This window comes from Periplaneta americana, chromosome 6 (assembly GCF_040183065.1).
Source record: "Periplaneta americana isolate PAMFEO1 chromosome 6, P.americana_PAMFEO1_priV1, whole genome shotgun sequence".
NCBI lineage: Eukaryota > Metazoa > Arthropoda > Insecta > Blattodea > Blattidae > Periplaneta > Periplaneta americana.
The window spans coordinates 19,983,992-19,996,888 of NC_091122.1; the positions used below are offsets into that span (position 1 = coordinate 19,983,992).

General features: G+C 35.4%; 1 protein-coding gene across 2 annotated transcripts in view; it reads left to right on the forward strand.

Annotated features, from left to right (window-relative positions):
- DCX-EMAP (Doublecortin-domain-containing echinoderm-microtubule-associated protein) overlaps positions 1-12,897 on the forward strand; it is a 137,323-nt gene that overhangs the window by 87,867 nt on the left and 36,559 nt on the right. For both annotated transcript variants that reach the window (XM_069827721.1, XM_069827722.1), the window contains exons 5-8: positions 850-988; positions 3,503-3,652; positions 4,939-5,110; positions 9,823-9,918. In XM_069827721.1, the coding sequence (XP_069683822.1) occupies positions 850-988; positions 3,503-3,652; positions 4,939-5,110; positions 9,823-9,918 (557 nt within the window). The remainder of the gene's footprint in view (positions 1-849; positions 989-3,502; positions 3,653-4,938; positions 5,111-9,822; positions 9,919-12,897) is intronic.

The window sequence follows — 12,897 nt, forward strand, 5'->3', positions numbered from 1 at the left end:
ACGTCATGTTCTTATGTTGGTGACATTGTGTATTTACTTAAATTTGGTGGTAAACGTAACGGCACGGTTCAAAGTGACCGTGGTAATTCTCCAGTATAGCGAAAGAAATTGACATTTTATTTATTGTTTCCTTGACACGTTTTGGTTGAAATTGGAATTACGTCAGTAATTCATTTTGCCCAGCCGAAATGGGAGATTTAAACATTTGATTTGAATTTCTTTTACTTGTAGCATGGAAATGGTACGTTTCAAGACATGGTTCCTCTAAATTCCCTAGGAGTTTGTATTAGGAATTTCGAAGCACCCGATATACTGAGTCGTAGAGTTGTCCTCGATGTTCTTGCGGTTACTATCCTAGCCGTTGAATCCAAATTTTCTGAGAGCTTGTCGGCGTTTTTCCACTTCACTTCAACATTCACTATCATTCTCCATTTCAATAATAATAATCATCATCATTCAATAGCATTACCCAAAACGGTGCCGGCGTGATGTAGTGATGACGTAATGTTGACATCACAAAGTTTAATCATATCTACAAGAGTGGAACGTTCTGACTTCAAACATCATTCCTGCGATATGGGTGGTAAGGCATAATACGTTCATGAGATGCTGCAGTGCAGGGCTTCGTGTCCCTCCTCCGTAACAAAAAAAAAACTTTTTTCTTTATATTTCTTGTTATGGTTTTCATTTTTTCAATGTTTCACGTAATTTCACTTACTTTCATGTACTTTGTGTTTACGGTTTCACATATCATATAGGGTCACAATCTACGCACGGACAACGGCAACTATTATTCTACTATTCTAAGCACTTCTGATCAATTGTGCAATTTTTCTCACTATATTTCAGATTATTCATTAATGGATGTCATGAAAGAGGAGCCAATACGGGTAACGATCCGAGGACTGAGAAGAACATTCTACCCTCCTCTCCACCACCCACCACACGACAACACTCCGCCAGAGAAACGTCTACAAATCAGTTGGGTGTATCCTTTCACTAAATTAAACACTTCGAAAAAAAATACAGGTCTATATAAAAGTCAGCAAAAATTATAATTATTTTATTTTCACAGAAACTTATGTTTCAACTGTTTCACTATTGTTGCTATGGCAAGTGAAATAAATAAACAGCAATTCAAGCTATTCTTGAGTGAGTTTATATGTGCTTTACTTAAATTCATTACGGAAAATAATACTCCGCCCCTACAATTGAGAACTGATCTTATTCAGTGGTACTACTAATGTAGTACAGACTTTTTTAATTTGTTATTTTATGACGTTTTATCAACTGCTATGGTTATCTAGCGTCTAAATAAGATAAGTTAAATATGTCAATGACATGAGTCCAGAGTCCAGCACTGAAAATTACCAAGCATTTGTTCTTGATGGGTTGGGGGAAACCATCGAAAAATCTCAATTAGGTAACTTATCCCAACTAGAACATGAACATGGGCCTGCTCTTTTCACGGTCAGACGTGCTAACCGTTACTCCACAGCGGTAGGCTAAAGACTGTTCCAGTACATTGGAAATATTCAGAACTCTAAATGGATTGAGGCATGGATTCTGAAATTTGTCGTCATTATGGAATCTTCTGAAAAGGTTGAAGATATTCTTCAAGATTTCCTTCTGAATGCTGTTCGTTCTGTAGAAGAGAGGCTACTAATATTAGAGCAGGAAATTGGCGACCGTATCTAAATGTTTTTAAATCCGTTTATGCCTGAATAAACCCCATTCTTTACTGAACAAAACTGTATTACTTTTTTTCTATAAACTTATTCTCAACAGAGTTAGAGGACTTTCAAATCTTTCCTGAATTTTTTAATAACTTCGTTTCAATATAAGGTGTACTTGTGTTTCTAGGAGGATACATTATAACATCCATAAATTAATTAAGTTTCGTTAGTTAACGTTCCAAAACGGGAACTAGAAAAAGTAAATGAGTTTTTCTCTGAAATCCATAACTGAAGGTGGTCAAATAAAATTTGAAGCGACAGGGCGATATCCTTCAACACTTTTTGGGTGAATAAAAATGATTAAAAAGAACGTTATCTTAATCATAATAATCACATTCCCAGCAACATAGAGGTCAAAATCCTGACTTAGACTTACTGTACGTGTTATTTTACTATTAAAAATACGTTTCTTCTTCAGTACTTACGGATCATTCTAACAAGGGAAGTGTTAATGAGTTTATGTCGAAACTTCCCTTCAAATTGCATAGATTGTTAGATATCCATATCACACAAACAAGAACAAGTTCTAAACAGAGCTCTTTTGATCATATAAGGCAGTGATTAGTTACCGAGAAGAGCTCAAATGTATAAAAATTTAGAAAAACCATATACATACTGATGGCGACAGATGTTACTTTACCATCAATATAACCATGCGGGTATCGTAGGATTTACTAACGATAGGCTATACTGGTAACGTTCCCTTGTGCGTAAGCATTCCAATATGTCTATGTGCACGAGGGTTTGCCTGGCTTCCTAATATCTAAGAGCCGTATTCATAGACATTCTCAGCGCGGGCTTCTGGTGGATGATCAGCGAACTACCGTTTTCCGTATTCATAAACCAGTGTTAGCGATATATGATACGAATCCTGTACAAGTAACCAGTCGACAGCCGGGGCTAGTTTAGCACGCTCGTAGCGCGGGCTAGCGAAATGTTTATGAACAGCACCCCTACAGATTATTTTACGGGTTATGTAGGATCCGGCAGAGGAATGGGCGATTTTAAGATGCGTATCTCTCACAGCACAGTTGAGGGGCGACAAATTGTCGATATAATGCCATTTAGTCATCATGAAAAGGTGAAGCGGTGCACAACGTGCTTTTGCAATTTAAGAGCTTTCACAATAACGACAGTTTTGAGGCTATTAAGCGTGAATTTCGCCATTTTAATTTATGGTGCCATGATCCTGTCCCATCTGCTTATACAACTTACCTTTTCATCCGTACAAAATTCAGATGATACATAAATTAAAATACTGTCATATTCTCAATCACAGGGAGTTTTGTAAAGAAGTTTTAAATCGCATGGATGAAGATGAAGACTTTATTGACACTTTGTGGATGTATGACGAAGCACATTAAGTAGTCACTTAAAGGACGTTCTTTTCAAGAAATAAATGGTAGGCTATGTACTTTATGATCTCACTTACACCATTTTGAAAAAAAAATTCTTCACACAATAACTACTGTTTATAATCTCCCGTTCGGACTCTGTATGTCACAGATGAAGCGTTTTCAGACTGCGCACCTTTCTCAAACTTTCTCTTATAACCGCCTCTACAGCTCTAAAATTGTAAAATTGTCACTGTAGCAGCCAGTAAATGGAAAATGAAATTCTTAGAAAAAGTCCATAATAAAAACCTGGCTACCTCGCTGTACTTTAGTGCTATAAATTGTATACAAATTAGGCGATGCACCACTCAGAGTTCCAAGGCACTTCCCTTTTTCGCAATGCGGTTTGTTTTGTCCTTGACCGGCCTACAGTTACGGGTATAGAGGCACGGACTCCAAGCGGAACCTGTGGGTCCTGCCGACGGGGGAAATGCTCTACTTCGTGGGGGCGGTGGCGGTGCTGTACGACAGGGACGAAGACGCGCAACGGCACTACATCGGTCACACGGAGGACATCCAGTGGTGAGTTCTGTATTTTACTTCACTCTTAAACGTCATTCCGTCTCGGAACGTAACTTAAATAAATTATTAATAATGTGAGTTTTCCTTGGTCTATGCAAAGTTCACAACGACATCTGAGACATATAATACCCATATAATTAACAATGACAAACATGCATGTCCTAGACTGGATCTGAACTCAAAAACACGCGTCCAAGCAGCGTGAAAGCTGTGTATTAGCAGTTGATTTACGTATATTTCAGTTGATAGATGTTTTATACTACGAATTCAATGATAAGACGCAGCACAAACAATGACAGACAGTAGAATGGCAGTGCAGGGAATACCGTAACACTTGAAAAAAAATATTTTAAGGGGGAGATGTATAAATTAAATGTAAATTAACATTTTATATCTCAGTACCTCTCAGTTCTGGTTAAATGTAATTTGGCATATTTATAACACATTTCTTCTCATTATTCTGTATTTTAATATACTTTCGAATAATTGTTTCTATTTAACCCTTAAATTCGCAAAGTATCCTAAAGGATACAACAGGTTAATAGGCTATATGCTATAATTTTAATAGTACAATAGAAAAAAATTGGTAGGAATATTAAAAGTTCACAACATATAAAATATGGACATTACGATAGTTGTTTTCTTTACAGTCCGACACGGTTTAATAAACTAGTGTGAGAAATGAAGTTTTGGCAATTTAAGGGTTAAGAGCAATGTTAGGTTCAAAAATTTTGGATGAAAATTTTGTAATCATCATACACTTTCCTGATATTTTCCATAAATCTATGAATATTTAGATTACCGGTATTTTTACTTTAAAACATTTGCAATAATTACGTGAACGGAATAAATTAATATATTTTGGGCTTAAATGTCTCCTACGGATATTTCTTACATTTTTTTATAACGTGTTATTGTTTAACATTTTCATTGTCCATACCGGCACTATATTTAAAAATTAATGTAAAGCTATAGCTAATATTTTAGTTTATGTTAAGAGTGCACAAACACACAAAAATACAAACTTTCATTAAAATGGCTCAAAATCTTTTTTTTTTTTTTTTTTCATTTTCATGGAAAACAAATATAAAATTTTAAAGTTTTGGAAACCCCATATTAGTTTTTGACCTATTTTTGTCACTTGGAGTCAGTCTGAGGCATAGCTCCCTTCATATTGACAACATACAAACAGCCATGGTCTGGGCAGGACTCGAACTCACGTACATGACTTCCATGCACAGTCTCTTTACCCGTTGTGTGAGTGAGGAGGTTGTTCTGTCGCGCAGCATGGACCTACATCCGTCGAGGGAGATGGTGGCGTCGGGGCAGCGTGCCGGCCGGAACCGGAAGACGCAGGCGCACATCCGCATCTGGAGCACCGAGACGCTGCTCACACTGTACGTGTTCGGCATGGGCGAGTTCGAGGTCGGCGTGTCGGCCGTTGCCTTCTCGCAGCTGGTGAGTCGGTCTAAATGTGAGCTCCAAGCTGGTTGGCCACTTGTCTCACTTTTCAACTGAATCAACTTGGAAAATGTTTAAGGAGAAAATTATAGCGTTATACAAAAATCTTATATACAGAGTTAGCCAAAATAATTTAGACAATTTCGCAATTATTTTGTATTACTTTTACTTCCGCGTCGCACTATGAATGTGAAGCTGTGCAGCGATTCGCAGCGGCAGGGAGCTTTGTTATCCGCAAATGACGCAGTGGAGTGCCCTGCTTAAACGTTTACGCAAAAAAACCGTATCGACTACAGTTACTACAACACCTGACGGATGGTGACCGCACATGTCAACTCAATTTCTCCACTGAATTCGAAAGACTGACAGAGTAGGACGGTTTTGCTGAAAATACAATATTCAGTGGTAAGACGACATTTCATTTGATTGGCAAGAACAATTACCACAACGCAATGTGTGCATTTGGGACCATGATGATCCAGGGTGTACACCAAAATCAAATTTTGAAACTTCTTATAATTTCCCTGTTTTCCAACACAAAAACCATTTTTCTCCTGATACACGACTAAAGATGACATAGAAAATGAAGTTTCTAGATATGACAATAATTCCGAAATACACTTTAAAAATTTAATATTAAAAAAAAATTCAAAACGTAAGTTTAATGCAATTAAATTAATTTTAAGATAAAACAAATTGAGTACATTTATTACTTGAGCTCTTATAACCGACATTACAACTTCTACACCAATTTCAACATGTAAAACATAGTTCATAATTTTTCAAACTTCAATCCCCCCCCCCCCAAAAAAAAACTTTCTTCTTAGAATGTAACGACACTTTATTTAAATTCTGTTCTCTATTCACAATATTCCAAGTGCGTGAGATCACAGCCTTTTATCGTTACTCCAGTCTAAAAAAATAATGTCCACTACATGAATAAAGGACGAATAGGAAAGCTGTGAACGCAATATGACTGATCTGGCTTGCCAACAGGACAGAGTATTTATAGTCAACCCAAGATTTAATCATTAAAAATTCCATAAAATTACATTTGTATCAGTTATAGGCAAATACAAATATGTCCATTTTATTTGGCAGACGAATATTTTCCTCAATTTCCTGACATTTCCCAGTTTTCTTGTCATTTAACAAATCCCAAAGGCCTAACATTTCGCGCTTATTTCGGCTTCCCAAACAGATGGACAGTCTGTAATTCACACATACACATACCATAAACATATAGCTTACTTATGTAACAGGCTGCGTAAAATTATTTATAAATTTGTCACTCTCCGAAATTGTGTACCAATTCATATTTAAAGAATAATATTATTTAGCAATACTCGAGTCTATATTCATGGTAAAATTGGTTCGGGAGGAAGTGCCAAATCACATAATGTTTCGTTGTCTTTGCTTCAAAAAGAATAATTAAAATCTTTCTGTCAAAACCTCTTGATTATCCAACACATTTAACTTCTTTTTTCAGAATTTTGTGTTCATAATATTGAATAAATTTATAATTTAACTCTGTTGAATTTTGTTTATAAAAATCGTCGTAAGTATAAAAATGACACAGAAACACTTCATAATCCTAGGCGAAATGTGTTTCTTTCATTTCAACCGAAGTTCATTTTATACAACCATCCGGATGAAGAAATATATGAACACCACCTGCTTCGCTGTCAGACAGGAAGATTCTAAGACATCAAAGTATTGGAGAGCAAGAATGTTAATGACTTCATTGTTAGCTGCAGCACATTAGACAACAACACTTGAACCGAAATGGAATACTAAATCTGGGCAAATCCTTTCTTCATAATACATATATTATGAATCAAGATTATACAATCAGACCATTAAATGAAATCCAGAATTAAGTACCCTTAATAAAAACATTTTTTGAATTTAAATTGTCCATTATTTACCTTTCTTCGTATAGATAGTTTTTTTAATGTTTACTTAAAATTTAAATTATATTACTTACCTTTTAGTGTTATAATAGACTAACTGTAACTGTAACTGCCCGAAGTAAAAACATTTGCTCTTTTGGGTGCAAATTATACATTTTAAATATGTATATGTAATTTGCAATTTCAATAAATTCAAATTCAAATGTTTATGCTGAGCAGTAGAGTAATTCACCAAACCGTAATGTGTTTCTGCGCAATGTCATACGAAAAGGTTTATGGATCTTTTTTTTTTTATTGAACCAACCAGTGACAAGAGTAGCTTCATCTTCTAGAAGGATGGCGCTCTACATTTGCACTGAGAAAGCTTATCCTGTGAGATAATCGCCAATTTTTCAACATACTTTGAATGAGTACTTACAATTAAAGCATAGCGTGTAAAGGCTAGTTCACAATAAACTGGGAACGGAAACGAGAACGAGAACGGAAATACTGTTAAAATAAATGTATTTAAATGTGAGCATTCCCAATTAACTATTCTGAATGCTCACATTTAAATACATTTATTTTAACATTAGTTCCGTTCTCGTTGTCGTTTCCGTTCCCGTTTTATTGTGAACCAGCCTTTACTCTATATTTCAGGTAACATCCCGTCTGTGTACATTTGATGCAATTAATACAGAATAATTGCGAAATTTTCCAAATAATTTAGGCCAAACAAATATTTCACATCTTACAATAAGTTTATAGTAAGGTCCCTGTGGGTATTAAGGCCCACCTAACGGATCTTTTATTATGGCCGCTACTGAAGTTGGTTTAGCAATACACTAATGAGGTAATGTCTGAAGATGTTTATTTATGTAACAAAATACAAAAAGAACAGACTGATATATCAAAATGTTTCCCTGTTATTCCAAATTTAGCAAATCTTTACAATTGGGCCTTATTTCCCGAGTAGTCTGTTTATATGGCCCATGCCGTAGGGTAATAGAGCCCAAAGAGAATACATTTCAATTAACTCATCAAATTAGGAAACAGAGTTAACATCACAATAACATAAAGTGAAATGAATAGAAGCAACATTTACATGAACTGGAATACCTGAACAATCGTATGTGTAAACAATAGTGAAAATAAACTTCTGAAAATCTGAAACAGTGTGTCACAGACAAAATCTGACTATTCCAAACATTTATGGTATACAAGAACAGCTTTATCAGAGACAGTGAGGCCCACACAAACTTCATGGACCCATAATGAATATGATGTACACTGTCTCATCCAATGGTTCAGCTGATTCACAGACAAAACAGTATTAATCCTTATTAACGTCATGTCTCGATTGGGAGATATTGCTCTTTTTCAAGCCAACTGTTTTCGTTTTCTCAATGCTTTACTCCTTAGTGTTTTCCCTTTTAGGGGTTGGATTCTTATTTCCCATTCCTTTATTATTGTCTTTCATATATCTGTCTTCTTCGCTCTCTTTGGTTACTTTCACAAAGAATTCCTTTGTAAGTGTGACTGCTTTATAATTTAATACTTTTTGACGGATTACATGTTTCTCGCATGCTACTTTCTTCGGTGTGCTCAGAATAGTTTCGAATTGGCTTGTTATCTTACCAGTATTTTTTATTTGTACTCCACTTGTGCTGGCACCCTAATTGTCATCAATCTGGCTACCTTCTATTGTAGTTGATTGAGGTGTTGAAGGCTGGGTGCCAAATGCCTTATTTTATATACCAAATAAAGATGATTCAGTTGTAATTTGTGAATGAGTTGCTGCTGGTATTTCTGACTCCTGTTGATCCAGTGGACGTTCAGTGACCAAACTTGGAGCAAGGACTGTTTCTGGTATAACATCTGGCGCAAAAAGATAGATACCAGTGGCTCGGAAACCATTGGTGACATTTTGTACGGTCATGCATTTATTCCAGACAGGTGTAAATATTGCTGAGAATCTCTCTTTATATAGTCGCCTTTCAGGATGAAGATTCCAGTATCTGAGCAATGTTTCATCCCAATAGTGTTCGAAAGCTCTATAGACTGTTTTATCAAGTGGTTGCAGTTCACAAACACATAAGAGTAAATGTAATGTGTGCGAAGAAATTAGTAATCTGTACTTAAGTTATTTATATAGCCTATTTTAATTTTATCCCTAAATATTATTATTATTATTATTATTATTATTATTATTATTATTATTATTATTATTAAAACATTTGCAATCTGATGTGGAAGTTCATACTCAACAATATAATTAACTTATTTAATCGTCTTGTAAATTTTAATAGTTGTCGGGAAATAAGGCCCGGGCCTTAATTACCTTTTGTTGCTTGGGCCTTATTGCACGATCACAGAGCTAGTATGATTTGGAGGGTATGTCTGTGTCATGGAGATTTGGAAAAATTGTTTTGAACCAGTATTTGGAACGATGAAATATCTCTCAAGCATAACATGCAATAACTTTTGCAATAATCTGAGCATTGAAATATATTATTACATTTCACTTTACTTCCAGTATTATAGTTTTGTCTCCTCAAAAATGTTTCGGCGGTTTTCTTCTTGTTACTCCATTACTATTAACATAAGCTGCGCGCAAATTATTAGGCAGATGTAATTGTAGTTTCCCAACATGACTACAGAGTGGTCACTCTTCCTCTTAGCCTTGATCCGCGAATTTCAAAGTTGGGCCTTATTTCTCGATGGGCTTTATTACCCACTGGGACCTTATGATGGATTTCAATTCTCTTTTTTTTTTTTTTTTTATTTATAAGGCAAGATTTATTCTTTATTCCACAGAATGGTGGGAGCTATGTTTTGGCTGTGGATGCTGGGAGGGAGCGAATACTTTCAGTCTGGCAGTGGCAGTGGGGACACCTTCTAGGCAAAGTGGCGGTGAGTACAAAAATACATTCAACTATTGTGCTTTTTCTTTTTCGCATGTATAGTGGGTGACCATATTATTATAATTTCTTAACAACTTAAATCTTCTATATATCTTCTACCTCTTACTCATAAAAAAAATCCTGTACAATAATTAAAAATCAATAATTTGAGTTTTAAATTGTCTTGAAACAAGTTTTAGTTGTATATTTACTTGTGTGTGTGGACTGACGGGTAGATTTTTTTTACCTTGGGGGTTTAATTGAAGTGAATTTTTTATGGCAGGCAGAGTAACTATCTCATGCCCCCATGTTTTAAATTGCTACCAGTGCACTTCATTCGAACCAGGTACCCAGCTTCGAAGCCGTTAGCCCTGAGAACTTACAGTATATAACTGACGGGTAGAAGTGGATTAACTCTGATGGGTACAAACCCAGAAGTCGTCCTCCTGGCGTTGCTCTTGTAGCTTCATTGGTCTAAATACATTAAATTCGATAAGAGTATTTTTAACTGGCCTTGAGCCAATCAATCATCTGTGTAAATATCATAGTAGAGCAGGCATTATCAGGGTCAAGAAAACTGTGTTAATATATTCTTCATCAAACACAAAATGAAGACACTGATCGGATTTCGCGAACCTGCCGGAGAGTCAAGGCTGACGTCTGGAGCACGTGCCGCATTGTTTGCAGACAGGAAGCTCGAAGCGTGTTGCAGTGTCCTGCATAGTAACGGGGTCATGCTGAACACGACACAGCAATATTTTTCATACACGGACTTGGTCATCTCCCCCCCGTGCAACGGCCAAAATTAATCTGCATCACTAATCTATGTTTATAATGCTAGTCAAAAAATCTCCACCACCACCTTGGCACCATTTCATTGCTGTTGACTCAATTTTTAATGCTTACAATGATGAAATTAAAATAAGCGTTCCATATTTTAAAACATGAGATAGTAAACTTAGCTCGTGATATATTTTAGTGATCTCACAGTAGTCTTCGGTGTTCTCGACAAATTTTAAGGATGACTATTACACTTTTACTACGTCATACTATTTTTGACCCGTAAGAAAGAACATGTTTCAACCAATCATAGCTGATTATCGCTAAAATTGCATCACTTCCCTAGCATTTGTTTGATTTGTTTGGTTTTATCACTTCCCTAGCACTTGTTTCTTTGTTTGCCAACATTTCAAACTGCAAATTCTTTATGGTACTATAAAACATGCTTTGCGGTTGTCATTTGTTTCCCGTATCGATAGAAAACTGAAAATGGCGGCTCCGTTCAAACGCTTTGGTGAAGCTATCATTAGTGAAATAGAACTTTAGTAAGTCAATTAATACCTACTTTAATGTATTAGAGTACTTTATTTCTTCTAATCTTTATATACTTTCTTCTGTTTTTATCATCTCCCTACCATTTGTTTCTTTGTTTGACAATATTTCAAATTGAAAATTCTTTATGGTACTATAAAACATGCTCTGCGACCGCATAGACAGTCAACTGAAAATGGCGGCTCCGTTCAAACGTTTTGGTGAAGCTAAAATTAGTGAAATAGAATTTTAGTAAGTCAATTAATGTTTTATTGTATTAGAGTACTTTATTTCTTCTAATCGTGTAACAGTCAATTAAATCCCACTCGAGTTTTGATTTTCTCTAGATAAAACAAAACCTCTAGTGAGATTAGTCTGTTAATAAAAATGGTTATTGTATCTTAATTTGGGAGTGAAATACGTGGACGCACATTAATGATACAGACAAGATCCATTCCTGGAGAGACAAATAACTTATGGTCCGCTTCTTCAAAGTTGAGAACGACTAGCCTAACTAGTTACAAATCTTTAAAATTGCCAGTTCCGTAATTTTACTGCTCAGTTTCTCGAAAGATTTGTTAGTTTGAATGATAATGTTGGTTGATTTTAGCAAATTAAAATTAACAGTTTCGCAATTTTAAAATGACATTTAGCATTTTATAGCATTTTTAATGTTAGAATTTAGCATCTTGTAGCATTTTGGGATGAAACTCATTTTACAGAAAGTTTGGTGGTAGAAATTCAATGTTGTCAATGTGTCAATAGTGCTCTTTATAGATTTTCCAGTTTAAAATCTTGAAAATAATAAGTAAAAGAACAATACTAAATTACAGTGAAATTGTGAACATTGGATCTAAAGATATCGCATTCATTCATGCAATCAATTGCTATATCTTCTACTGGAGCAAGGGGCGGAAGAGAACACTTTCCATCGGAACCGGTTTTTGGCCAGATGTTTTATTTCTCCCCAGAATTTCCCCATGGACTCTGCTTCCTTTATGGCAGTCCTTCGCCATGAGTTTTTTGGTCGCACTGTTCTTTGGGTTCTAGTCTAAAGCCTCTCTCTCTCCACAGTTCCTTCAGGTTTACGAAGAGTATGCCCAATCCATTTCCATTTACGAACTTAAATCTGTTTCCAAATAGGTTGTTGCTGGGTTACTGTCCACAGTTTTTTAATTTTATATGGTTTCTCGCCAACGGATAAAGAGATCGCATAGGTAGCCATTATTCTACCACCAGCACCAGACAGATTAGTTGAAAATTCGAGATAATGATACAGATCACATTCGTCTACTATTCATTCTGTAAAAGCTAACAAGGAATGACCAAACTATTTGAAAAAAAATGTAAGAATCTATATGTGACGGGACCTTAAGATAGATTTTGACTTTTTTTTTTTTACAAAAACACAAAAATGTTTCCTAAAATGTAACTTCGCATAAACACATACATTTTGTACTCAATTTTGCATTTTATCTCGTATTAAAAAACTACAGTTATACTTAACATGCTTTTAAACATAAAATTACTTATCTTGACAGCATTTGGGAAAATTTCGCATTTATCGTGATTGCAAAAATCTCTAAACATGATCTTCTGATTTTTGTTGCCTCTTGGGTAACATAATTTATCACGCTTTTCGGCCTTGTTGCTCGTTGTAAGATTCATTCTCATTCAG